Source organism: Rhamphochromis sp. 'chilingali' (genome assembly GCF_963969265.1).
Source record: "Rhamphochromis sp. 'chilingali' genome assembly, chromosome: 17".
Classification (NCBI taxonomy): domain Eukaryota; kingdom Metazoa; phylum Chordata; class Actinopteri; order Cichliformes; family Cichlidae; genus Rhamphochromis; species Rhamphochromis sp. 'chilingali'.
In genome coordinates, this window is record NC_137944.1 from 16,436,170 (window position 1) to 16,461,662 (window position 25,493).

The window sequence follows — 25,493 nt, forward strand, 5'->3', positions numbered from 1 at the left end:
CTTTCCAATTTCCAGAGCACCAATAAGTCCGCCTCATGTGACTGATCTTCCAGAAGCTGTTAGGAAACCCTTCAGCAGTGTGAAAAAAAAAAAAATAGCAGTTACATACCGTTTCCAATTGAATGGAGTCTTTACAAAAAAAGAAATGCTGCAAGCAAATACTTACACACTGTTGTTCAGTTAGTCGGAGTTACCTTTTTATTAGTGTTGTACTGTTCTGAGCACAATGCTCACAAGGAAAATTTTGATAAGCATGATGCCAAAATAAACCAAAACACCCTAAAGTCATTTTTCAGTTGCTTAAAATGATCATGACATCCTGATGTTTTCTTTTTTTTTAGGTTAAAGAAAAATATGAAAATAGAGTTGACAGTACATTTAGGCACACTATTAACACATACTGTACACAGATATGCACAATTTTCATTATCATATTCATATATACTGGGGTTAAAAAAAACATGAGCCTTCCTGTATGGAGAGGTGTGCAGAAAGTTAAAGGTGATACCGCCTTCGCCATCATAAGGGACACATTATTCACCTCCCAGTAAGCGAGGCTCCAGTCCAGTCCAAGCCATGTTGTCCTGCTCAGCCAATCAGAGTCCATCGGGGCAGCTCGGTGCAAGCAAATCACAGCAGACGAGGAAGTTTCCGTCCAATGACTGCAGCAGAATGGGGCGCCGTTTAGTCAATGGGGGAGTGGGACTCCCACACTTGCTACAGTAAGTGCTTATTAGTAGTGATTCTAGTGGTCACAAGACACAGCTCTTCTGTGAACCTGTCTCACCCAATTTTTGGGTGGGGGGGGGGGGTCTTTTCAGCGGTCAGTTCATAATAACAAACCTCTTTTCACACTTCACAGGCTTCAATGCATGAAAGAAAGAGCAGTTGTTCAAGGCCACCTCTGAAGTAGTTGTCCCCCCGCCACAGTCTAATAATCATCTCTGATTATTTCTGCAAGAGTCAGCTGGGGATAAATGGGAAAATAACCCCCTGCACACCGAAAAGAAAAAAAAGAAACAAATCTAAAAAAGAAAAATCAGACTTATAAAACAAGTCTGTAAAATTAAACATTGTACTTTTATAACAACGGAATGTTAAGTTGTCGGGGGTAAGAGGACATCTCTGGGAAAAGAGCTCTCGCTTTTTCTACTATTAAAATAATTTTCAGTAATACAATGATTCAAAAATGCACATGCCTTAAAGAAAAGAAAAAAATATTGCACCAAATCCAAGTCGTTTTTCCTCTGACCAAAGGTGGTTAGGGACACATCTCCATATCTCTGTCCTGATTTCCTTGTTATGTTCAGTCATGTGAAGGAGAGCTACCTCTAGCGTGCATCTCTTGATCAGTGTACACTGTATATAGACTTAAGGCTGGTTCCCCTAGCTCACACTGGCACAGTTTCTGACAGAAGAGGGTTGCATCTTTGTGCTAACCACGCACGCACGCACGCACGCACGCACGCACACACACACACACACACACACACAGACTTCTGCTCAAGCCAGATACAGAACAGACCAGAGAGTACATTCTTGAATAGTTCCTGACAATAACACACCTCAGTGTGTCGTCACAGCCTCACCTTAAGGGTCATTAAAGGTCAACGTTGCATTCTTTTTCTTTGCGTGATATGAAACACAGTAATGTTTCCCCAATGTCAGAACAGTACACACACATACGAACAGCATGAGCTTTGGTTGCTGCAGGATATGAGAGTAGCATTAGAAAGGGTTCTTTGATTGGATGATCGAGGGAAGTACAGGTGATCTAAGACTTGAGAGAGAGAGAGAGAAAGGGTGGAAGAAAGTCAAGACAAGCACTGAGGCTGAGGAGAGAAAAAAAAAGGATATTTGTCACATTTTAAAAACAGCGGCTCTTAAACCCAGTGCAATCGACGTTTTTTGGTTGCGAAAACACAGTTTGCAAGTGATTTTTGCAGCTTAGATGTCTACAGCATGAGGGTGGGTTTGATTACAGCTGTGCGGCCACTTCGCTGACGTGGAGGAGGACCGCACTGGCCAACAGATAGAAGGAGGAAGGTAAGGCAAGGTGTGGGTCTAATGCTATTGAGTCCTGCAGTTTAAAAACAACGATACCTGTGGTTGGGCTCTCTGGACCATGATAAAGCAGCATCAGCTGGCCCAGAATGACGCTCAACACAACAACAACAAAAAAAGTCTCAAATGGAGCAGGGGAACTAAAAAGAAAACACAGCCAAGTTCAGTCTTGGTGCAAATTATGAGATTTGTGTTTGCGCGTGTGTCCAAGTGTTACACATCCTTCGTTTCTGTCTTGACAGAAATAATCAGCCAGATAAAATAGAGTGATTTCACCTTCAGCAATGTGTGAGGGAAGAGGAAGGGCAGAATTCTCTCTCTCTCTCTCTCTCACACACACACACCCCCCTCAACAACAGTCATATCAATCCCCACCACTGCCACTCACATCCTCAGCTCTCAAGTCTGTGTATCTTATCGGCCCTTGTCCTGCTGCCTCTGTCCTCTCCTGTCACCTCTTGAGGGAGGTGGATTTCAGTTTCTGGTTGTATCTATGGATGCGTGGCGAACGGGAGTGCAGCTTGACAAAGAGCTCGGGGAATTTGTACTGAGGGAACATGGTCTCCAGGAAGCCCTCCAGGAAAACGTAGACTAGGCGACGGTTCATGGGTTGGTACTGAAACATGTCAAAGACGCGGAGGATGCCCTTCCTCGTGGTATCGGCTCCGATGATGTGCTTCAGCTCATCTGAGGAAGAAGGGGGAGGGAGACGTAGATATCAGCAGCGTGAACAAGTTTGGTTCTGTCAGAGGTTACTTCCTGTTAAAACTGTGTCTTTCCTTCCCACTGTCACCAAATGCTTGCTCAGGGGGAGTTTTCTGTTGTTTTTTATTGTTCTCTCTAACGCTTCAGCATCTTTACTTTTAAGGCGACAGGTATTTGGCGCTTAATAATTAAAACTGAATGAAATTGATTTTTTGTATGAGTTTACAGCACTGCAAAGAATTCCACCTTTCCTTTGGTTCGCATTAATATTACTGGAATTTTTAGTCTGACAGCAGAAACAAAGTAAAGATATGGCACTAAAGAAAAGTGAGCATGAGTCATACAGATGTCCTCACTGCACCGCATTAGGGCTTGGCTACCTTCACATAGACACCTGATAATACAGCCTCTCAATTCTTGTATTTTCTGTGTACAAATATATTTCTAGCTCTGTGCTTTATCAGAGGTGCAAACCATCAAGGAAAGTGTGTAACTGGCAAAAATGGTCTAGTTTGATGTCACCCTTTCAGTTTTCCAATATGCTTTCTCTGCCTCATTCTAGTGCGCTGACTCATAATTAGCTTATTGAACAAATGATGGTTAAACAGCATTTATACCGCCTGGACACAAGAGGGGGGCAGTGAGTTCATTTCAGTCATTTCTTAAAAGCAGACTTGGACAAATCATACAGAGGTCAGTCTCTGGGTGGTTCTCACTAACTTACTCCAGATTCACTCCTAAACTAGAATACTATTGTGCTGTACTTCAATCGTTTCTTCACACATACCAGATATCGTCTTACATCGAAATTGTTTGTCATAGTTTGGAGTGGTAGTACACAGAAGAGCAGTGGATTAAACCCCTTTATTAAAAAGCTGTTGGTGACACCCAGAAAGATGTCACAGATTCCTCCCTCCTCACAGCTTTTACTTCCATATTCAGTGGGACAAGCAGGGACTGAGAACTGCTTTTCATTTTAAGTATGAATGCTTCAAAGATAATGAGTAAGTAGATGTGGTTGTCTCTATTTATGGCTAGGTGCTAGCTTTATAAAGTGTGAGTGTGTGTGTGTTTTCACCTGGCATGATTCCCAGAAGGCTGGTTTTGGCAGCTACTCGTGTCCTCATGCGGATGTTCTTGTCCCGGCGGGGCGGGGTCTCAGCTAGAATACCATTGGGCCAGTAGGAATCCCTGTTCGGAGGCGGAGCACTAAAAGTTATACAGTACTCCTCTGACTAATCAGAGGTCTTTAAAACAAAAGGCGATGAGTTACCTGAACCTCTTGACGTAATCTGCCACCTGCTCTGGTGACGTCAGGTAGTCCACATGATCTACGATTTTCCTACAGAAAGAAGCAAACTTTAAATATTTCAAACTACTATTTGTATAAGTGATAACATTTTCCCACCTTTAACTGTATGTCAGTCTTTTTTGCAGGTTTAATGTGACACTCACCTGTTGATTGTGTCCCCATATGTGGCCCTGATGAGTTGCTGCAGAAGGTTCTTAATATTCCTGCGCAGCCACTGGTTCTTCTCTTTGAGATCAAACACCTCGTCCATCAGCAGCAGCATTACCCGGAGTGGGATATTATCATCCACCTGGAAGCAGTTTAATTTAAAGCACGGTTAAAGGAATGAAACAGCAGCACACTGACTCACATCAGAGACTTTTGCAGAGACATGTCAACGCAAAGAATGCTGAATTAAAATCTACAGGGTTATTCCTAACAGCAAAGATAATGGCAGAAGGATAAAAGCTTTTCAAATCCTCATTTTAGTGGGAACTTTTTAAGCAGTTTCTCATCACATTTAACTGATGAGCCGATGTTTGTACTCTGAGGCATTTCAAGAAAACTTTGGAAGGACTTTGCTCACATTGTCATCGAGCTGAGCAGAGACTCGACAGTGCTCAGGGTCGATTTCAGACTTGGGGAGGATTGGAGGCACCTGGGAAAATCAGAGGTTAGATTAACGACTACAGAGGATCAAGCGAAGCCCGTGCTTCACAACGTTAACTCAAAACACTTGCAGTATTAAACGGTTCTACCTTCAGTATGGATTGTTTGATATCCTGACCCAGTTTTTCTGACATGCGGCCCATGTTATCGGAGACTTTGGTCACTCCCTCTGCTAAACTGTCTGGGAAGGCTTTTACTGCATTGGACACGTTTCTCATGGAGCTCCGCAGAGGGTTCACAAATGTGTCTATCTGATGGGGGAATAAAACAAAAGCAGAAAATGTACTTTATAGACAAAATGCCAGTCACATGGTGAATAAACAGCTGATCAGTAATGAATGATTCTCCAACATACTAAAACGTTATAACACAATATCTACATATAACATCTACTATAATATATGTAGTAATTAAAATAAAAAAACAAAAAAAACTGCACAACAGTTAAACAGGTATTTGCATTTGAGAAAAGGAAATACCTTCCGTGCAAACTCTCCTTTGCCCTTGCTATAGGCCTTGTTCTCTAGGAAGTCATACACGTAAGGGATCAGAGTTGGGCAGGCCTTCACCATCTCTGGGTTCAGCAGCAACTGCAACAAATGCGCACCAAGAACTATTAATGGAAGGAAAAATGCATGACAATAAAAAAGAATAACATATATAAACTATCACATAACAACATTACCTGTAGGTAAGCATTGAGGTCTTTTTTTCTCTTCTCCAAGAAGTCTCTGTCCATGTTATTGAAGGTCTTCTTTCCTGGCAGCTTGAGGATTGATGCCAGGTTCTCAAACTAAAGCAGAGCAAGATTACAAACTGAGACTCAGAAGAAGAAAATGCAGCTGATGACTTTCCCTTATTTTCTGTCACGTTTACATTTATCGTAACAATGTTGGATGCCAGGCCAAAGTTTCTATGATAGAAATAATGAGGTCAGTGTGTCTATAAGTAATTCCAGTGAGTCTGACGTTTAGGCTCACAAACTTGCCTCCAACATTTTTTTTCTCTTGTGCCGTCAATATGGCGATACGGTCACGTCAGCCACCAGGCACCACCGGCCTTTGTTTTTTACTTTAAACCGTGTAAAAGTGGTGTAATAGAGTTAAGTCCCACACACACCTGTTCAGTGATTCTCATATGGAAGTCATGGAAGTCTGAGTAGCGGCGGTAGGTCTTCCAGGCATCCTCACTGCCATCTTGGTTGCGTCTAACCACAGTGATGGTGTACAGTGCGTAGGTCTTACCGTGGTCATTGCACACCCCTGCAGCACCCCAGAAGCCGGGGAGACAAGCATCAGCTACCCGATCCGGTAATACATCCAACATAGGGAATTGGAAAATGGGGGATGGGTTGAAAAGAGCAGCGGAAAGACAGGAAGTGGGCAAAAGGGAAGTGTTGCAGGTGTAATATAGGGCAGTAAAAGAGCAAGCAGAGGGGAAAAGTGTGTATGAATGGGATAAAAGGGAGGAAAAGTGTAACAGAATGGCAGGAAAGGTGAGGGAGGGAGGGAGGAGGGGAAAAAGGAAAAACAGAAAAGTAGTGAAGGTAATGGAGTGATAGAAATAAAGAATACTGGAACAATGTGGCACGAAACAGCAGGCACATGCAGATGAAACGAGCTTAGAGGTGAAATGCTGATAGAAAACATGCAGGGAAGGACTAAAAGGAAGTAACAGATACCCAATATCCAAAAGAAAAATCACACACACACAATTCAACATGTTAGAAGAATATAAAACTAAACCACTCGGTTGGCGTACCTGTGTCAGAGATGAAGGCATGAAGGTGCATAGATTCATCATGGCAGGAATTGGGCAAGTCATCCAAAGACTGAAATCACAGGAAACAAATCATCATAAACTAATAATAATAAACAGCACAGACAGATAACCCATAAATATTAAATGAAAAGGACTCACTAGGTTTATGCTTCCTGTTGGAGAACCATTAAAGGACTCTCCATCACCATCGTCAGACCCTCGGTAGCTTGGCTCTTTCAACATGTCCAGCTCTGCAAGCATGCGGACATAGAGAGGGCTCTGCTTGAAGGACGGGTAATACCGCTCATCGCGTAGCATCATGTCATACACCTGTTGTAAAGTACAAGCAGTAGTATTTGTTAGACTGGGAGGGAAAATGCAGCGCAAGCAGGAAAAAAAAACAAAAACAAAGGGCCCCCTCCCTTTCTCTGGATTTCATCAAATATCTCTGGCGTGGGGTCGTCTTTCCGTAGCTTCTCCCCAAGCCTTGTTAGTGATGCCTCGTCCACCTGCACCCTGGGGGACGCCTGTTAGAGCAGACAGAGCAAAGAGGTTAACTTTTCACATTTATAACTACAGAAATGAAAGACAGCTCTTTAAATTTATCTATAAATAAACGTCCCTGTTTCTAAAAGAGAAGTTCAGACACTGTGTAAAATATAGCTGAAATGAGTCTGGCTTAAAATATCGGAGGAGGCTGTGGATGCATGACATTTTCAGCTACCTTGTCAGAGAGGTATTGTTCATAGACACCCAGTGCAGCTGCCTTCAGCAGCCCTTTAGTGTCACTAGGCTGCTTCTTGCCGTCCTTCTGCCAGCTCTGCATGGCCTCCAGCTGCTGCTGCGCCGTCACCCTGTATCCCTCCACTGTGAGCCAGAAGAACAGCTCGGCCTGGGCCCCCGCTGCCTGCATGAAGTCTGGGTCAACAGACAGACAGCATTTAGTCTCCTAAATCATATGATGCATATGATATACTCACAGGTGTCTGCTTATGATTAAGACTCTGGCTACACATACATACACGGCAATCACGGCCAGTAAGTTTTATACTCAGTATTTTTGGCAGCCTCTGGTTTCTGGCAGCCTCGTTTCTAAAGATCAAGTTATGATATCAAACTTCTACTTGTTTAGTTTTGAGTTTTGCTTTGATCTATGTACAAAAATGTTACACGGCATTTGAAAACCAAGCTATAGCACAAAATGTCTTTCCCTCAAAATTTCTAGATTACTCACAGCTGAGTGTTTGCTGATTGAGCATTTGGGGCAAAAAAGGCGAGTGATTTATTGACAGTTTATGGATCGGACACTGATCAATTGTCAGACAGTTCTAAGAGACATTTGGAGACGGTGAAGTTATGATATTGGAGATATTGGAGAGTCCAACTGTTTAGAATTGCAGCATTGCTTGGCTGTTTTTGTGCACAGGTGGGATTTTCATTCTGACTTTTCCTATGCTGTGTCACAAATTAAAACATTTTAGGCAGCATAAACGTTAGCATGCTTTTGTTTTTGTTTCTTGGTGCAGCCAAGATCTCAGCTGAAGTCTAGAGTAGGGATGGGTATCATTTAGGTTTTATCCGATACCGGTGCCAAACCGCTACTTTTGAAACGGTGCCGGTGCGTAAACCGGTGCTCGAACCGGTGCTTAAAGAATGGAGAACACAAACTTTGTCCAAAAACCTCTCATGTTTAACTGTTTTCCACTTTTTCTTTGGTCATTTTAGCCTTTTTTGCCAGGGTGAAGGGAGCATCTGCCATCAAACAGGAAGACAGCCGCATGTAACTACGACGGTGTTTGCTAGTTCACCTTACGTGCATTAATTTAATAACGTGGTTAGCCTACTCAACGTAAATTACACACGAACAACATTAAGCTACTCACGCAGAGAAGAACGGCTGCTGCTGCCATCATCATCCGTCATCATTTCTGCTACACTGACAGGGCTAGGGGCCAGGACTCTCCTCTTCGGGTTTTTGGGGGATGTTGCTAACTCCGGGTCCGATAACAGGCACCACACCCGCACTCGGTGTGAGGTCTTGCAGCAAGCTATCAAATACGGTGCATTTCTCGACTTTTAAAAAAACGCTATGCGTCGCCAGGTGTTTCATCAGATTCCAGGTGATACTGTGCAAAGGAGGTAACATCTTAAAGCACTTGTTGCAGGCTGCTGAGTTTGCATCTTTTGCTGTGAAGTACAGCCAGACTTTTGACCGCTTCGCCTTGGGCATTTTTAATCTGTAGCTCTGCTCTAAGAGAACGTACGTACCTGGGCCCGCCTACTATCCTCGGAAAGGTAAAATGATTGGCTAGAATCCAAAGTGTATGGCATCTCAGGAAAAAAAAAAAGCACCGAAATAAAGCACTGAAATGTGCGCTGCTTTTCGGTCTGGTTACTGCCGTTTATGTCAGAACCGAGGTGACCGTGCATTTGCCTTGGCTGCACCCGATTTGTGGAATAACCTTCCTATTGCCATCCACGCATCCGATTCTATCCAATCATTGAAATCATGGTTAAAAACCTTTTTATTTAACCTTGCCTTTCCTGCTCGTTAATGCCTGTATCTGATTCCTACACTTACTCTATTTTCCCTTTTATACATATCTTTTATGGCTTTGTGCTTTTAACATGTTTTTACTTGATATGCATTTTATGCTATTCTTGTGTGTTAGTGACATTGACCTGTTAGCACATTTGGTACTTTGTTATGGTCTTATAGTATTTATGTTTTATTTTCTTTTATGTGAAGCACTTTGGTATATCGTTGGTTTTTAAATGTGCTCTATAAATAAAGTTGTATTGTATTGTATTGTTTTTGTCATTATGTTTAGGCTAATGGGAATTCTCCAACCTTTAAAGATTCTCACACCGACATAAGCGACAGCAAAAGAGCATGTCTAAAAAAAAAATCAGAGGCTGGAGTCCTACACTAAAGCCCTAACATTCATGTGTTAGGGCTTTAAAAAAACATATGATTAACAGAAAAGTTCAGAGTTATAACTACAGTGACCTTTGGCGTCTATGTGATACGTGAGGTGTTGATGCACTTACCCATGAAGAACTGCAGGGCTATGTTGTGGACGAGGATGTGATCCAGCGGGATGACACACAGCTTTCCAAAGTTGGCTGCCAGCTTAAAGGCATCAACCTCCTACACAACACAGGAACCGAATAAGTAAAGAAGAAGAGAGCAAAGCATTAACATAACCAACGCGGACTTTGAGCAAAACCAGCTGACACCTGTGCAGACAAGGCTGTGCGATGCATGTTTACTCCCCTGCAGTTTCTCACCTTGCCAGACTGCAGTCTCTGGATCCTGGTCTCACACACCTTCTTCACAAACAGAAGACTGTTGATCTGGTTCTTGATCACGTTAATGTCTGAAGGACAGAGAAACAAAAAGCCATCAGGGCAGAAGAGGAAAGCAGTGTGCTGTTTCAATTAACATTCTGTAGTTACTGAATGAAAACAATCAGTTTTGAGTGTGTGTGTCTGATGCAAATGGAAAGAAAAAAGCGAGCGCCCACCGTCTCCAGCAGTGTCCAGGGAGCGGAGAAACTGCAGCTCCTCCAGCACCTTGTCTCTAACGGCCTCCAGCTCAGCAGGCTTATCTGTTAACTTCAGGATGTTCATGAAGGCTTCATAGTTACAGCTGTTATCCCGGATCTACACATAAAACAGGACATACAGCTACAAACACCAGCACCAAATCTCATTTGGTCTCCCAACCCTTAAATTAAACTGTTTCTTGGACAGTTTGGGGTGGTGTTAAACCTCACCATCCATATGACAAACTGGTTGATGTAGTCTGGGTCACTCAGCTGGTTGATCAAAGGAAGCAGCACACCACGCGCTAGCACCTCCTAAAAAACACACCACAGTGTATTTCCAGGCATGCTCGCTGTAATTTACACTACAAACATGTCACTGTACAGCACATTCAGGGGGATGCCGTGGCGGCCTGGCAACCAACATGGCAGCATTTGGCATGTGGCTTTTTTGTGATGAACACACAAACACTGGTTAATGGCATACATATGCATTTTTTATCTCTTATTTGCACCTCACACTAGTTTTTTTTCCATGCACTCACCCTTAGGAAGTATCTCATATTCTTATTGTGGAAGTCTCCAGGAGGTAGTAACAGGTACAGAAGCAATTCACACAAGTCCCGAAGAAACCCTGACACACACATGCAGAACAGGGTTACAAGCTAGAACAAAAAAGTTCCTCATAACTGTGAAATGTAAGGCCAGAAACAGAGGCGTGTTTACCTTCTTCATCTTTGTGTGAGGTGCACACAACATCTCGACAAATCTTCCTTTCCATCTCCACCTCAGCCTCAAAGAAAGACTCCATCAGATCATCTGTTATGTCCCCTGTTCAGAAATCACTATTTAGTTACAGTCGTCACTATTCTTAAAACAGCTCTCAAGACATGGCAAACACGTTAATAAGTGCAGGGAGTGTGATGTATGCACGTACTTAGTTTGTCTTCTCTGTCACCGAGGCGATCCTGGGCTTTTCTGAAAACACGTAAATGTGTGGCAAAGTCGTCCACCAGGCGAGTGGTGAAGTAAGGCTGCCAGTCCACCTCTTTGGACCTTTGCATACAAATATACACAAAATATAGATTGCTTGATTTTTTGCTAAATATATTAGACATATAATGCGTTTGAGTGTGTGTGTGTGTGTGTGTGTGTGTGTGTGTGTGTGTGTGTGTGTGTGTTACCGTGTGGAGAACTGGACAAGGGCATTTTGCAGCGTCTGTCTGATCTCTAGTAAGAAGGACTCATCTTCACTCAGGGTGTAGTACCAGTATTGGATGTAGTCTCTCAGTGCAAACTGGATCACCTAAAGAGACATAAGGAAAAAGTGAGGAGTTAGGCAAAATTCTGTAAAGACAATTCAGACTGAGTGAAGTGAGAACTAGAGAGAGGGATCTGACTGAATTGTCAACACAAACCTGGATAACCCTCTGATTCATCGAACAAACATGGAAGTAGATAAGAACAGTGATTAAAAGTCAAAATGCCAAGGTGACCATTTTAATCACATTTTCTGAAATAATCTCCACTGATAAACTGCCGGTAAGCAGAAATCTCATGACAGCTCAATTACACAGGAGCTGAGTAAACAGGAAGCAGAGGGCTGGCTGTTTGTGCAAAACATTACAGAGACACAACATTAATGGAAGACTGAAGACTTCTTTGTTTAATTCAAAAATGAGATGAAAGTGTTACTGTAAGTATAGGGCTCGGGATTATACTCTCTTAAGGATGCACAGATGGGAGTACATGGATACAGATACAGTTTTATTCACCCTTTGATGACAATATCTATGCCACTTGAACTCAAACAGACCACATTACCCCCTCAGGTAGAAAACAGGGCTTTGGTGGTATAAAAGAGATTGGGAGAGACTGCAATGTGAATAACTGTATATATTGCTACAGTAAAGGGAACAAGCAGTCATGTGCAAAAGGTAATTTTCACAGCTGCCAAAAACTAAGTACAACTTTACTGCTTTCATAGCTATTGAGGGTCAGTAACACCCAGGTGCTGCTAATCAAGTGCCATGTGAGGCAACAAGGCTTAGGCTTGCAAAGTTGGATCTGAACAAACCACAAGACTTCTGGAACAATGTGCTTTGAACAGCCCAGACCAAAGTGGAGACATTTGGCCCCGAAAACCAAATACAGCAAATCAGCACAAACACTTCATACCATGTGTCAGCACAGTGGTGGAGGGGTGATGATATTGGCTTGTTTTGCAGCCACTAAGTCGACCGTGAACTCCTCTGCATGCCCAAGTATTCTGGTTAAAGGTGTCATCTGTCCAACAACTAAGCCACTTAAGCCTGGATCAAACTGGGTCATGCAACAGGACAGAAAGTCAGAGAAAGTCCAAACCTCAACCTGACCGATAAGATCAAACACTAAAATTCCTTGATGACACGATTGTCTGCGAAATCATTTACCAAAAAAAAAAAAAAAAGGACACCAATTCTGCAATAAAACACAAACCAGGACTTTTCTAACTAAAACTACACCAGCAATGTTTCTGACTGGAGCCGTGGATGCCAAGTATAAACCACGTAAAAAGTTACAGGTTTTAAAACGAAAGGGTGTGCAAGTCCCATCAGCTGAAGCTACAATATGAATCAGTGTAATACAGGATGAGAGGGAGCTGTGACTAATGAAAAAAGTGCTTATGTGAGCACATACAAGAGGGAAAAAAATGCCCAGACAATGTGTCAGAAAATAGTGACCACACATTTATTTCAGGGCGCAAGATTCAGCATTGTGCGACTTTACATTTCTCTGTGCAAGATCTCAAGGTTCACATGGAACTGAAAAGATAAATGAGAATTCCTAGAAACGGGCAAGGGGAGAGGAGATACCATGCTAGAGCCGTTAGCGTCATCTGACCGGCACTAACTGCTGTGTCTGCACTTAACTCTGCCGGCCACACCGCTTTGCTGAGGACGTGCTAAAAAGTTTTCTGCTGCAAGTGTGGTAATCACAGAGCGGCATGGAAAGAGAAACTGACTAATAAACACAAGCCACAAAGTCGTTCTTTCCATTCTGCAATGCTTGCATAGGAACCATCAGTTAGACGATCAACTTGCAAATGTGTCAAGATGAGTTTAAAAAAAAAAAAAAAAGCAGTACAAACACTGTTGCATCACATGTCTCACATGTCACAGTCTGCAATGTCCACAGTTTACAAAGGACAAATTACACAAAGAGCTTTGGTGTAATCGTACAGAGTTTCCAATGATGTCAGACTAGTTGTCTAATAAAACAATAAAAAGAATCTCACTGTGAAAAAGTCACTGTGTGACAGATGTAAGGATTTTTATATAAAAACTGGGGAAATAAAGACAAAACATTGCAAGCTGTGCCAGAAAATAAACGTTTAACAACACCGGAGGAGCTTCATTCTGCTTAATGTGAAGAATGCCGCTGGAAACATGTACCACCAACATGGTTTCTATTACAAAGCACGACACTGGTACACAAAATAATTTAATTAAGTCATTTTATAATTGAATCATGTCACATTTTCCTGCTTTTGGCATGTTGGAAAAATGAATTTTGCTCTGACAAAACAATACATCACAAGAAAGACACAGAGCTCACAGAAGAAAACACCTGAAATGCAGACGTTACTGGGTCATGCAGTGTTTGACAGCCAGTACTTCTCTCTGATGCCATTAAGTCACTGACCTGGGCCAGCTGAGCTGATGGGTCAGACAGAGATTTAAAGGAGCCGGAATCCAAAAAGTCTGGAGTATTAGCATTTGTCAGGCAGGGACCTTCTCTAAGCTTCTCCCTGTAGCTGCTGTCCCATTATCACAAGTGCACTGCCCACTCTTAGCTGGGTGGGCACTGATTAAACCTCTCTTAAACCCACATTAGCTAAAACTTTTTATTGTAAATGTCTGAATGTTAAACAAGTAAAAAAAAGTGTTCTACCATAATTCTTTCAGTTTCCTGTAACTGCCTTTGGGCTAATTTGTATGTAATTCCTTATAATGATTTTTGACACTTAGTCTCACTCAGGTAATAATAGGCCCTTTTTTTAGTGGGCTGGAGACATTAATGTAATGAGCTGAGCCAAAAATGTGACATCAACAGACTGAATGGAGTGGTGTCACTGCATGAATCATGACTCCTTCACAAGAATCAAACCTGGCACTGAGGAATATGGACATGCATGCCGCCTCCTTGGCTCTCTAATTTTAGGAAGTCTGACAAAAAGCCATACACCGAGCAGCACGTATAACATCTTCATGTATTCCGTTTTTGTGTAATTATCAAATGACATCGCAGGATGTTTGGGCCACCTTGCTGTAACAACTCTACCTACATTGAGGTGGTACTCAAATTTAATAGAAAATAACCAAAACTGAGTAGAGCAAAGTCCAGCAGTGTTGAGTAGATGCTAGTGGAAAAGAAGCTTTAATGATCATGAGTGTCATTTTCTGAAGTTAGACCCAGCTCCTTTAAAAGGCAGTGCTATCAAGGCATTACAAGTAATATAAAATTTTGAATTTAGAAAATAATACTTATCAAAACTCAACCAATTTCTTGCAAATTATTAGCTAATCATCTTATAAAATGTAAACATGCACTTGCTGTGGTAGTGACATGATGAAAGGGGCAAGGTGTGCTTATAAAGAAATGAATACAATTAGTACTGACACAGAGCTTTGGCCATGTGTTGTATGCCATACGATAAAACTGGTCATCTATGCTTCCCTACCTATGAAACACATGTACAGGGAATCACAAGACCTATCACAAAGACAGGCACATAAACACACACCTGCTGTAGTGGTTCATCTATGAAACTCGAGCCTGTGAGTCTTCTGTCAATTTTTATAGGCTTCATCTCCAGCTTCATCTCATCCAACGTCTGAAAGAGACAAAACATAACCCACAGTGAGACAGGAGTAAAGTAATCAGAGAAAACTTTAGTGACCTCCGTGACATCTGGCAGGCCGGGTCATCTGTTTGCACAGGCGAGGTCGAAGTGCGTGTATTTTACCTTCAGTATACCAATTTGTGTGGGTGGTAAGTACGAGTGCTCGCACTTTTCCAGGTGTTTCTCCGAGTTAATCTTTCCATAAAGCAAAGTGACCGCAAAGCCCCTGCAAAACAGAAATGTAATTTAGAAATCAGCAAAAAACTTATGAGCCAAGCTCCTGATGTGTTGTGGTTAACTGTGAAGCTTAAAGAGGTTAGATTGGCTTCAAACGTCTCACTGCTCACCCTCCAATGAAGCAGAAGATATAAAAGGCCAGGTAGAATATGGCAAAGGGTCCAAAAGTGACGAGGAACAGCACAACTCCAAGACCCCCCCATCCCCAGATGGACAGACTGGCCTGAAACACACAAGACAAAAAAAACACATACTCAATACACAATTCAATTCACCCCATACTCAGCTAGACTGATGATAATATTCTATAAACACATATAATGACCATTAATGGTCCTCCACAGAGCAGAGGGGAGGGAGATGTCTGCGCAGGAAGACATTACATAAAAGAGTGTCAGACAGAAACTGTGTGTGTGTATAATCCTGTACAATCACATCCTATGGTGTTCCTGTTGTTGTCAGTACAGGAAACAGAGCTCGTTTCAACCCTTTTCCAGCTCCAACTTTAGCCCATAGTTACTTGAGTATCTCCTTTTTTAGCCTTATCATATTAACAGGTACAGAAGAAGCTTTTTAAAAAACAAAACAAATGAAAACACAAGCTATACTGATAAGTTATGTCCCCTAAGTGTATGCTTAAGGTCATGATAGCAGGTATGAAACCTCAGGAGGGGTCTGCTGCACATATTAAACCAGGCCGCGGCACCTTAGAAAATAGCTGTGAATGTGTTGTTATGAGTTACAGCTGCTTATACAAGGATCCTTAAATGTTCAAGGAAAAAAAAGCCTTCAAAAATGTTCTCACTGTGAAGCCATCAGATAGAGTCACTGACAGGCATCACGATCAGTGGTGATGATCTTCGGCTGCCTTACGTTCATGTTAGAGTTCCTTAGATAAACAAATCCTGTGACGGAGCCAGAGAGGAGCACACAGAGCTTCCTTTGGACACTGAGACATTGTTCTCACTGTTACAGTCGACTGCCACCAGTCGGATGACACACATTAGACTAGCTGCCAACAGTGTCACATCCATAAACAGAGGCCAGTCAGTTTACTGTGTAGATACAGAGCTAGACTAATTAGTAGGGCTGTTCGATATAACGATATATATCGGATGACGATATAAAAACATCTATCGTTTCATTTTATGCTATCGTTTGTTTTGTGGTGTCGCAAAATAAACTGTTTACCGCAATGTTTTTCATTGTTTTGATTGTCACTGTAGTGGCTATATTAATTTCTTAAAGTTCTCTCTTTTGCTCATATTTCATATAACCACACTACGGACAGACAAGCGCCTGTTTTTATGTGTTGTCGTTAGCAACAACGACGGTAAAACCATCGCGTGTCTGCTTGTTTATGTTCCACATAAACCTTTCACAATAAAGCTCAAGATCTTGATGAGACTTTTCAAAATAAACTGAATCACGTGAAAGAGTATGCAGAGTATTTACGGATGAGAAGCAAAAAAGAGCCGTCAGGTGCTGAAAAATAAACCTTAGATTCAAACGTTAGAACAGGCTTTTACGCTGTGTAATAAATACTCACAAAGAAAACGGCAGCCGTTACAACTTATGTCTAAAAATGCATCCTTTAATGCATCGGTTAAAACACTCGACTCCAGGTACACGACGCCCAGCTGGAAACACTTCACGCAAGACGAGCTGCCCGAGATTCACAGAATTTACAAAAAATGTTAAAACTTTGTGATTTATATTGTTATCGGACGACAGATGTCTTATATCGGGATATGAGTTTTGGTCATATCACACAGCCCTACTAATTAGTGCCAAATACTATTAAGGCATATGGACAAATGAAAAGAATAATGAAGAGTAATCTGTGGCTCCACAGACATGCAAATGCACAGTTTTCTTGCTTAACGCTAAAAGATAACTTAGCTATCCAAACATCCATCTTCTTCAGTTCATCCAAGGCCTGGTTCTGGGGGCAGCAGTCCAAGCACAGAAGCCTAGACCTTCAGTTTATCTGGGGGAACACCAAAGTGCTCGGGGGCCACCCGAGAGACATAATCTCTCCAGCGTGTTCTAGGTCTGCCCCAGGGCCTCAGACTTGGAGGTGCCGATTCTCATTCCCGGTGCTTCACACTCAGCTGTAAATTGCTCCAGTGCGAGCTGGAGGCCACCACTTGATAAAGCCAACAGAATCACATCATTTGCGAAAAGCAGAGACGAGATTCTGAGACCACCCAAGTGGAAATCCTCCGCCACTTGACTACGCCATAACAACTATGAACAGAATCGGTGATCTAGATAAATGATGATAAAAGAGGAGTGAACATGTTTGAATTAATGAACCTCAATTTACAGTACTGGCTTAAATGTACACTCTACACTGTAGCCTGATGTGGAAAGTACACATATGAAAGCTATGTTAGGTCTTTCAATAATATCCAGTTACACATTTTGTTACCATTATAATTTAGGAGTAAAAATATGCTATATCTACGGTAAATGGACTGGTTCTTATATTACACTATTCTACTCATCATAGCACTTTTCTAATTGACTCATTTACCAATTCACACAATCACTTTTTTCTATGCTCTTTCTATGTAAGTGCTTTCATTCACGCACATTCATTCTCTGACAGACACATTGGAGAGCAACTTGGGGTTAGTATCTTGCCCAAGCATATTGTGCCATGCAAACAAATGCAGGCTGCATGAACACCAACCTTCCGATTAGCAGAAGACCTGCTCTACCACCTGAGCTACAGCCACCGCCCATGAAGACCGTGAGGCACCAATCTGTTTATTAACTTAATTAGCACTGGTGTCACCGGTTTTATGCATTTCAGTTTTAAAACAACGACAACAAAACAAACCGCACAATATTCATTACGTTTGTGACAATTGTAATAGCAGAAGAATACACAAACACCAGCACATTGCCCACTGCAATATTGGCTCGATGGAGGAGTTCAAGACTATAAATCAAGCTTCAAGCTACTGTGGAGGAGCTGCTGTGATGCATTGACAGATTATGACGTTAAGGACCAACAATGGTCAGAGCTATAGGCAATAGAGAGGTATTTTTTCCCCACTGATGCATTACTCAATATCATTCATAATAAATTTAATCTGTCTCGCTATAGTTTGATGTCGCACATGCAGCCCCAGAGCACACAGGTAAGTGTACACACATTATTGCAAGGTGCACTTACGAGGTAATTAGAGGAAACAGGAGGATATTTCAAACTTCAGCCTGACATTTTTGTTTGTATGGCAGAACTCTAATTAAAAATAAGTTAATAAATTAAATTAATAAATTAAAAAGAAAAAGGAAAGAGCCAGTGAATTTTATGACATCAGCGATGTCATAAAAACCTGCTATGATGTACGACTTGGAGATGGCTGCACTGAAAAAAAAGACAGGAGACCGAACTGCAGGTGGCAGAGTTGAACATGCTAAAATTTTATACAGAGCTGCCAAGCGGGAGGAAAAGAAGAAGATTCCTGCATGCAGTAAAGGAGGACATGCAAAGGTTTGGTGTGACTAAAAAGGATGCTGAGGATAGGGTGAGATGGAAGCAGATTATCTGCTGTGGTGTCCCCACAGGGACAGGCCTGAAGAAGAAGAAGAAGAAGAAAGGGACAGGTATCCTAACATCTGAGTCATGATAGGTTTAAAGACAACTATGAAGCTTCTTTTCATTCAAAGCAAAGTTCCTAGACGCAGGAATGCTCAGTGAGGAGTACAATGTACAACTCTCTTTTTTGTCTACTACAGAGCCCAATATGTTTATGAATGTTTTTCATGTTAAAAAAATGTGAAATATGTACATTTTAGAATGCAATGCCCACTTGCTTCATACAATATCTCTGAATTTATAGATTATGAATTTAAGCAGTCTAATACTGGTTGCTATTGTTCAGATGGGTTTGCTTGCTGACTTGACCTTGTCAGCATGAACGTCTTTATTAAAACTGGCCATAATTGTTTGTCCTGGTCCAGAACTGGAGCAGATAAAACTAGAACAAACACAGCCTCTCAGTTGGATCAGGTTTGAAAAAGCTGATAACGGGCAATTTGAAACAATAACTTCACTAGTACTGGTTCAGATCTTAAAGCAAAGCATTTTTAAAGTCTTACTCTGAAGCACTTTGGACCGCATATGTGAACGAATAGTGTTACATAAGTAAATCTGACTTGAGGTGAACTTGTGACGTCCCTCCTCACCACATCAGCTGAGGCTAGTTTCACAGTAAATAGGATAAATTAAAACCTGAGGCTGATGGCTGTCACTGAGGACCTTCTGACCCTGATGTTGCTTACTCATCAGAGTCAACTAGACAGGCACTGACAGTGTGCAGGCCAAGACATATGGGTCACATTAACAGAACAGCAGGATCTTTGAGAGTGCCTTGGAATAAATGCTGCATACCTGCCTGTCACTTTGTTTACAAATGTGGTTATGGGAGAGGCAGGAAGTATTAGAGGACATTTATATTAGGGCTGAACGATTATGGAAAATAATCTAATTGCGATTTTTTGCCCCAATATTGCGATTGCGATGCGATATGCGATTATTTTTTAAGGTATTTGTCTTCTGTATTATTAAACAAAGACAAGCAATACATCATATAGTATGGCCAATACTATATTACATTAATTTTAAACTGTTCTTTCCTGGAAGACAGACCTCTGTTATGATGACATGAGGTGATGCATGAATTGATGACTGACATTTTTATTTAACTTCTTCAATCACAACAGTATATTTGAACATACACAATAGTTTATTTTTAGCTTACAAACATCTGAGCATAAAGTGCTGACAAGGAACCCTGGTGTAAACATTAAAATGAAAGTCAGTACAATGTGCAGATTGCAGAAATATACATAAAAAAAAATCAGTGGCTTTACCACACTCAGTTTTTCGACATCTGTGAACTACTAGACAGTCATTCAATTAAAAAATAATATTAAATAAATAAAACTAATAAATAAAAAATACACACATCTTACTGATCTCTGCAGTCAGTAACATTACACATAAAGTGCAAACATAATAGCAATTGTATAAACACACACACAAACACGCCTTTAAAATTTAAAGGCGTGAAATTGGACGGTCTAGCCTTCTGATTAGCGTCACCGCTGTCTCGGTGGAGTTTAATAAACTCGGCCGTCTGCTTCTTGCTATCTAAAATATAACCAGACACTGGTGTAAATTCTCGACTGTCTCATATTTCTGTTTAATAAGTTTTCTGTTTGACGTTTAGTCAGCTGTGTGAAAACCAAGGAGGAACCCACCCGGGGGATTAATAAAGTTTTATTTTATCTAATCTAATAACTTTAATCTCAGCCAAACCGATTTACTCACGAACAAACAAAACACTGAAAAAAGCCCAACAATAACATTTTTAGGTTGTCTAAGTGACTTATATATTACGTTTAACCCGAGCAGCGAAACTCCGCGGTGATCTGAAAATGATGTGCCGGGAGTTGTGCCGTTCTCGGCCGCATCAGTAACCCTCGAGCTCCCGGCTAGCTGTCGAGCTGGTGGGTAGCAGACGCCTCTGAAAACGTCGAAGCACTTTTGCAAATATGGGATATCTTGATAAACCGAGCAGATATTTGATGTTTACACAACTACTTTCTCGCCTGAAAATATGTTAAAAGTTTATTTTGTGACCCAGAAAGATTAGTATGAGTAATTTTAAAACTTAGTAGCGGCCGCCATTGCTGGAAACTGGAGTTTGGCTGGGCCGCGCTATGAATTCTGGGATATGGTAGTAATTTGGACAGCCTTCGGCGCGTCGCTGTGACGTAATCGGTCTACAAATGCGGCCTCAGGAGGATGCAGCCCATGAATTGTATAATATAATCGCAGTATAATCGCAGCCTTTGCGGTTAGAAAATTGCACTTGATCATGTCGCGATATTATCGCAAATGCGATATATCGTTCAGCCCTAATTTATATGCAGTGTAATAACCCTGTTGGGTACATGCAGTTCTCCACCCTATATTTCACCCTGTCTTGTACCAAGGGTGACATAATTTCACTATCTCGGTTGCATAAGACATTGCAGTTTTTCTTATTGTTGAAACACCTTAACTGACTACACAAACACAGGAAGGACAATTTCCAACCTTTTCCTCAATTTCTTGCCTCTATTATAAAAAGCACAATTTTGATCTATATGGATGTAAAGAAATCAACTACTGCGAACATTGACTATAATAAAATGTCTCAAACTTATATGAATAAACTGAAGTCCAGGCTGCAGAATGTGTTCAAACTGGCTAGACTAACCCTCTTCCTTAAGTCATAAAGGGCGAGAACAAAGTCACTGATTGTAGGGTTGGGAGGAGAAATAGGGCTGGCCAGCAGAGAGAACCATTATTACAATTTAACTAGGAGTGTAGCAACACAGAGGAATGCTTTTCAGAAAGGTTGCCACAAAATGTGACCATCAAAAACAGATCCACGTGTCCTGATATCTAACACAACCAAGAGAACTATAACATATCAGCCAGAATCCTTTTATCATTTAAAGGCGATCCAAATTAAACCGCCGTGCAAACAAAGAAACAGTCTGAACTGTTGTTCAATTTCCTCCCACACTTACATCACAGGGAACCAAGCAGGTATATTTTCAGGAGAGTTTGAAAACTTTTTGCCAAACCAACAAAGTCATATTTACTACCATAATCTACATCCTCAGCCTGATGGTAGTAAAGAACAATTATAATACATCACCATCACACACGCTAACAGTGTGATGGTGTAGTAGTAACTTATGGATTTTGTTAAAGATTTTTGCTAAACAAGATCCGGGTCCAAAGTTAGCAAAGCTAATGCTTGTGACTAACATCTGAATAAAGGCAGAGTGCAACTAAATTTAGCCCACGGTGGAGGGGCAACCAACTTTCCACTGACTTTGTATTTGGTGAAGGTGCCTCCCTATCAAGTGGCTTCACTAAACTACAGCAGCTTGTCAACACGGAGCCAACATAAGACGTAACTGAAGCTAGCTAGAAGCATTTCATTTGCATTTCAGCTCCTAGATACATATAATATTTATTTGTGTTTTCCTTCCAGCTGGTGCAGAGTGTAAAGTGTTGTGCTTTGTCTATACTAAAATAGGACCAAAACAGGGACATATGTAACTGTACTCACCAGAGCAAACCACAAGCTATGCTGTGCTTACTGCAGCATCCAGCAGTTAGTTAGGCAAATCATCTTATTAATCATCTTAAACATGTTTTTTAATAAATAACACAAAAGGTAAGTAATGTGTACACTTATGAGAAAGAGTGTTTTTAGACGTACTGAAGCATATACAGTCTGATCAATTACACCCTTTAAAATTCTGTGACTCCTGAGAAAGAGACTGAATGTAGTTCAAAAGGGAAATGCAAGTATATGTTTGACGTCAGTGGTGCTAGTAAGCAGCAGTGAATGTGCACGCTATCAGTAGGACTGTGTGATGAGACTGTGGAGGCTTGGCTCTGTAGAAGAGATGATAACTGACACTCGTGAGTCATTACAGCTTACACAGGGCTTAAAACATGAACCATCTGTTCCAGTGATTAACACCCAAGCCCATCAGGGATCCTCACATCTGAATATCTAGGCAATTCCTTATGCAATACACACTAAACAGACACTCATTAACACAAAAGTGACAGTATTAAAGGCACTGGGCGAGATCACAGATGCAGATGGGCACTGAAGTACCGCTCTCATGCATTTCAAATTGTTAGTGGCTGGATGTTACAGCATGGCTTCAAAGAGAATTTCAGAAGACATGTTTAAAAACATCTGTCAAAACCTGCTTCATCATCCTGAAAGGATGCTCAGGGATAAAAATCATTACCTGTGTGAATATGCTGGCCAAGGATCAAATACAAAAATATAATTGTGGACTTTACTAGGCTTCAAACAAAGACATATTTTTATTTTCTAAACTTTAATATAACCAATTTAATATTTTGAAATGAATCTATATATTTGTGTTTTAATATTTCTTACAAATTTACTTACAAAGAAGTAGAAGACAATCTAGAATTTAAAAGGAGTAAAACACACAGAGGCAGTGTGTTTTGAAGAACGCTCTGGATGCCCTTGACTCCAGGCACATTCAGATATTCACACGTAGCCTCTTATCAGTGTGTCTGAGAATATTTTTTCCCTAACTTTCCACCATGGACGTGCACACACACGCATGAAGAACTACTCAAGGGTGGATATTTCTATTTTTGTGATCAATGTAAGTCCTCAAGTGCTTAGCTGCAAACCCTGGGTAGTGTAGTCATTAGGTGAAAGGTTAACTAGGCCCATTAAAGCTCTCCTGTGGGAGATCATGCCTGAGAGAGAGAGAAAGTAAATGGGTCTGACTGATCGTGCTGGCCTAATCCACCAGGACCACTGAAATGCAAAGAGCTGCTATATTAACCTTAGGATCAAAAAGGCAGAAGTAGTAATGATGTTAATTTCCAGAGAGGACAAGAAATGTTGTAGTTCACTTCTCTCCAGGATTTGAACTTTATTACAAATTAATAACAGCATACTAATGACCCTGAAAACTGAATGAGCAAATGGTCCAGCTTGTTTTGTCTAGTTCCCCTGAGTTGTGGTTTGATACTGTTATTACCCTGGGGAGGGTAAAGTAAGCCACACCCCTCCTCTGTCACAAACAGTGTCCCTAGCTGCTACTTTTCACCTTCCAGTGAGAAGCAGCTCCAGGAAGGCAATAACTGGTTATTTATACTCATTATGTATTCAGCTAGTAGCGATCATCAGGTTGGCAGTAACCCAACTAGAACTGAAACTGTAACACACAACCAATGAGCATGCGGTGGGAACTGAACTTAAGCCTTATCGAGGCGCTGCAGTAATCATGACTGTTAACAACTCCAAATCTGATGAATCATGTGAGCTGCGTCGTGTCTCGGCATGACCTAGACACACTGTACATATATCTGGATGAAAAGACAGGTCTGAACAGAGCTTAATTCATGAGAGCTGTGAGCCTCTTTGGCAGGGAAACAACTTGAACAGCACGTAGAAGGAAGAGGAGATACACTAGCAGGCCTGATGTGACAGCATGCTGGACTTAATATCTACCAAGCTTTGATTAAGGGAGCTTAACGAGGTTTAGCAAGTGCTAAAAAGCACAGAGATAACGCTGTGTGGCTGTGGACGAGCACACGTGCACTCCCATCAAACTCAATATACAAAGGTGAATTGATCAAGTTGTGTAGACAGGCCACTCACTCACAGAAGCAACTGAACTACAAAGGACTACATAAAACAAAGCGATATCTTTCATTGATTTCTTACTAAGGTTACCAGAGACTAACATTTCCAAATAGCAACTAAGCCAACTAAGTGTAACACGTGACTGCCCACCTCACCTGCAGCTCAGATGAGGTGGGCAGTCTGCTCTTTTAGCTGTCCTTTCAGGTCGCTAAACTGGGGGGCATCCCGTGAGATGTAAAAAAAAATCTCTGCAACCACTGATCAACAACAATGGCCTTTATTAATATTTCAAGACAAGCCTGCGTTAGGCCGTTTAGATGTGTATGAAAGGAGGGAAGAAGCCGGTATGACTGACAAGCTTATCCACTACATCTCAACTTGACATCAGTCATTAATGCCTGAAAATTGATTTCCCACACCATTCACACTGTCTGCATCTAGGTGTAACAGCGCAACACGTTTATTATCGACATAAATGTTTGCATCCAATGCAGATTGATCAACAGTGGACCGCAACTGCGCCGATACAAAAATGTAACTTTCCTTAGTTAGTCTCTCTAGCCGTCAGCCAATCTAACGCCCAGCTCACCTGTATTCGTTGTAATGTAGAAATTCGTTTGTGAGTATCTTCATTCATAATATAAACGCAGACTACCGACATTGCCTGTGTCGAGCTAATTCCAGCGCAGTGTTGACAGTGCGGATATCCTAAGCCCGTCGTATTAACTTAGCGTTAACGGTGTAATCCCGCGCTGACTGCCACTTATAGCTGACATGCTTTGTGAAAACACAGCGGCAGCGAACAGTCCTCTCTCCCGGCTCCCGTGTTTACCTGCGGGGCTAGGCGCTAGCTGCTCCAAGCTAACTAGCTATGTCAGCCACAAACTACTGTACCAACACGCGCGAGACTTTTTCACGGGAGATAACTTACCTCTGCAAACATCGTCTAAAAGGCTGTAAGTTGCGGCGGCTCTGGCTAACCCCACCACATTGTAACATGCGAAGAGGAGGTGATTTTCTTGGTTAAAATCGGTCGTATTTCCAATCTCCGTACTGTCTTCGGAGCGTCGCCATGTTTGCAAGGTTTACGTCGTGGG

At 41.6% G+C, this 25,493-nt stretch overlaps 1 protein-coding gene across 1 annotated transcript; it reads right to left on the reverse strand.

Moving 5' to 3' along the window:
- Positions 1-1,040: 1,040 nt before the first annotated feature.
- snx13 (sorting nexin 13) lies at positions 1,041-25,493 on the reverse strand. Its single transcript, XM_080862621.1, has 25 exons — positions 25,328-25,493; positions 15,271-15,383; positions 15,047-15,149; positions 14,825-14,914; positions 11,223-11,344; positions 10,976-11,094; positions 10,765-10,869; positions 10,584-10,672; positions 10,270-10,353; positions 10,018-10,156; positions 9,782-9,870; positions 9,542-9,641; positions 7,215-7,408; positions 6,912-7,017; positions 6,650-6,819; positions 6,491-6,560; positions 5,849-5,991; positions 5,415-5,522; positions 5,209-5,319; positions 4,819-4,980; positions 4,647-4,718; positions 4,225-4,370; positions 4,043-4,111; positions 3,848-3,960; positions 1,041-2,751 (listed from the first exon to the last, which is right to left on the reverse strand). The coding sequence occupies exons 1-25, from the start codon at positions 25,337-25,339 to the stop codon at positions 2,516-2,518; spliced, it is 2,865 nt and encodes a 954-aa protein (XP_080718747.1). The 5' UTR covers positions 25,340-25,493; the 3' UTR covers positions 1,041-2,515.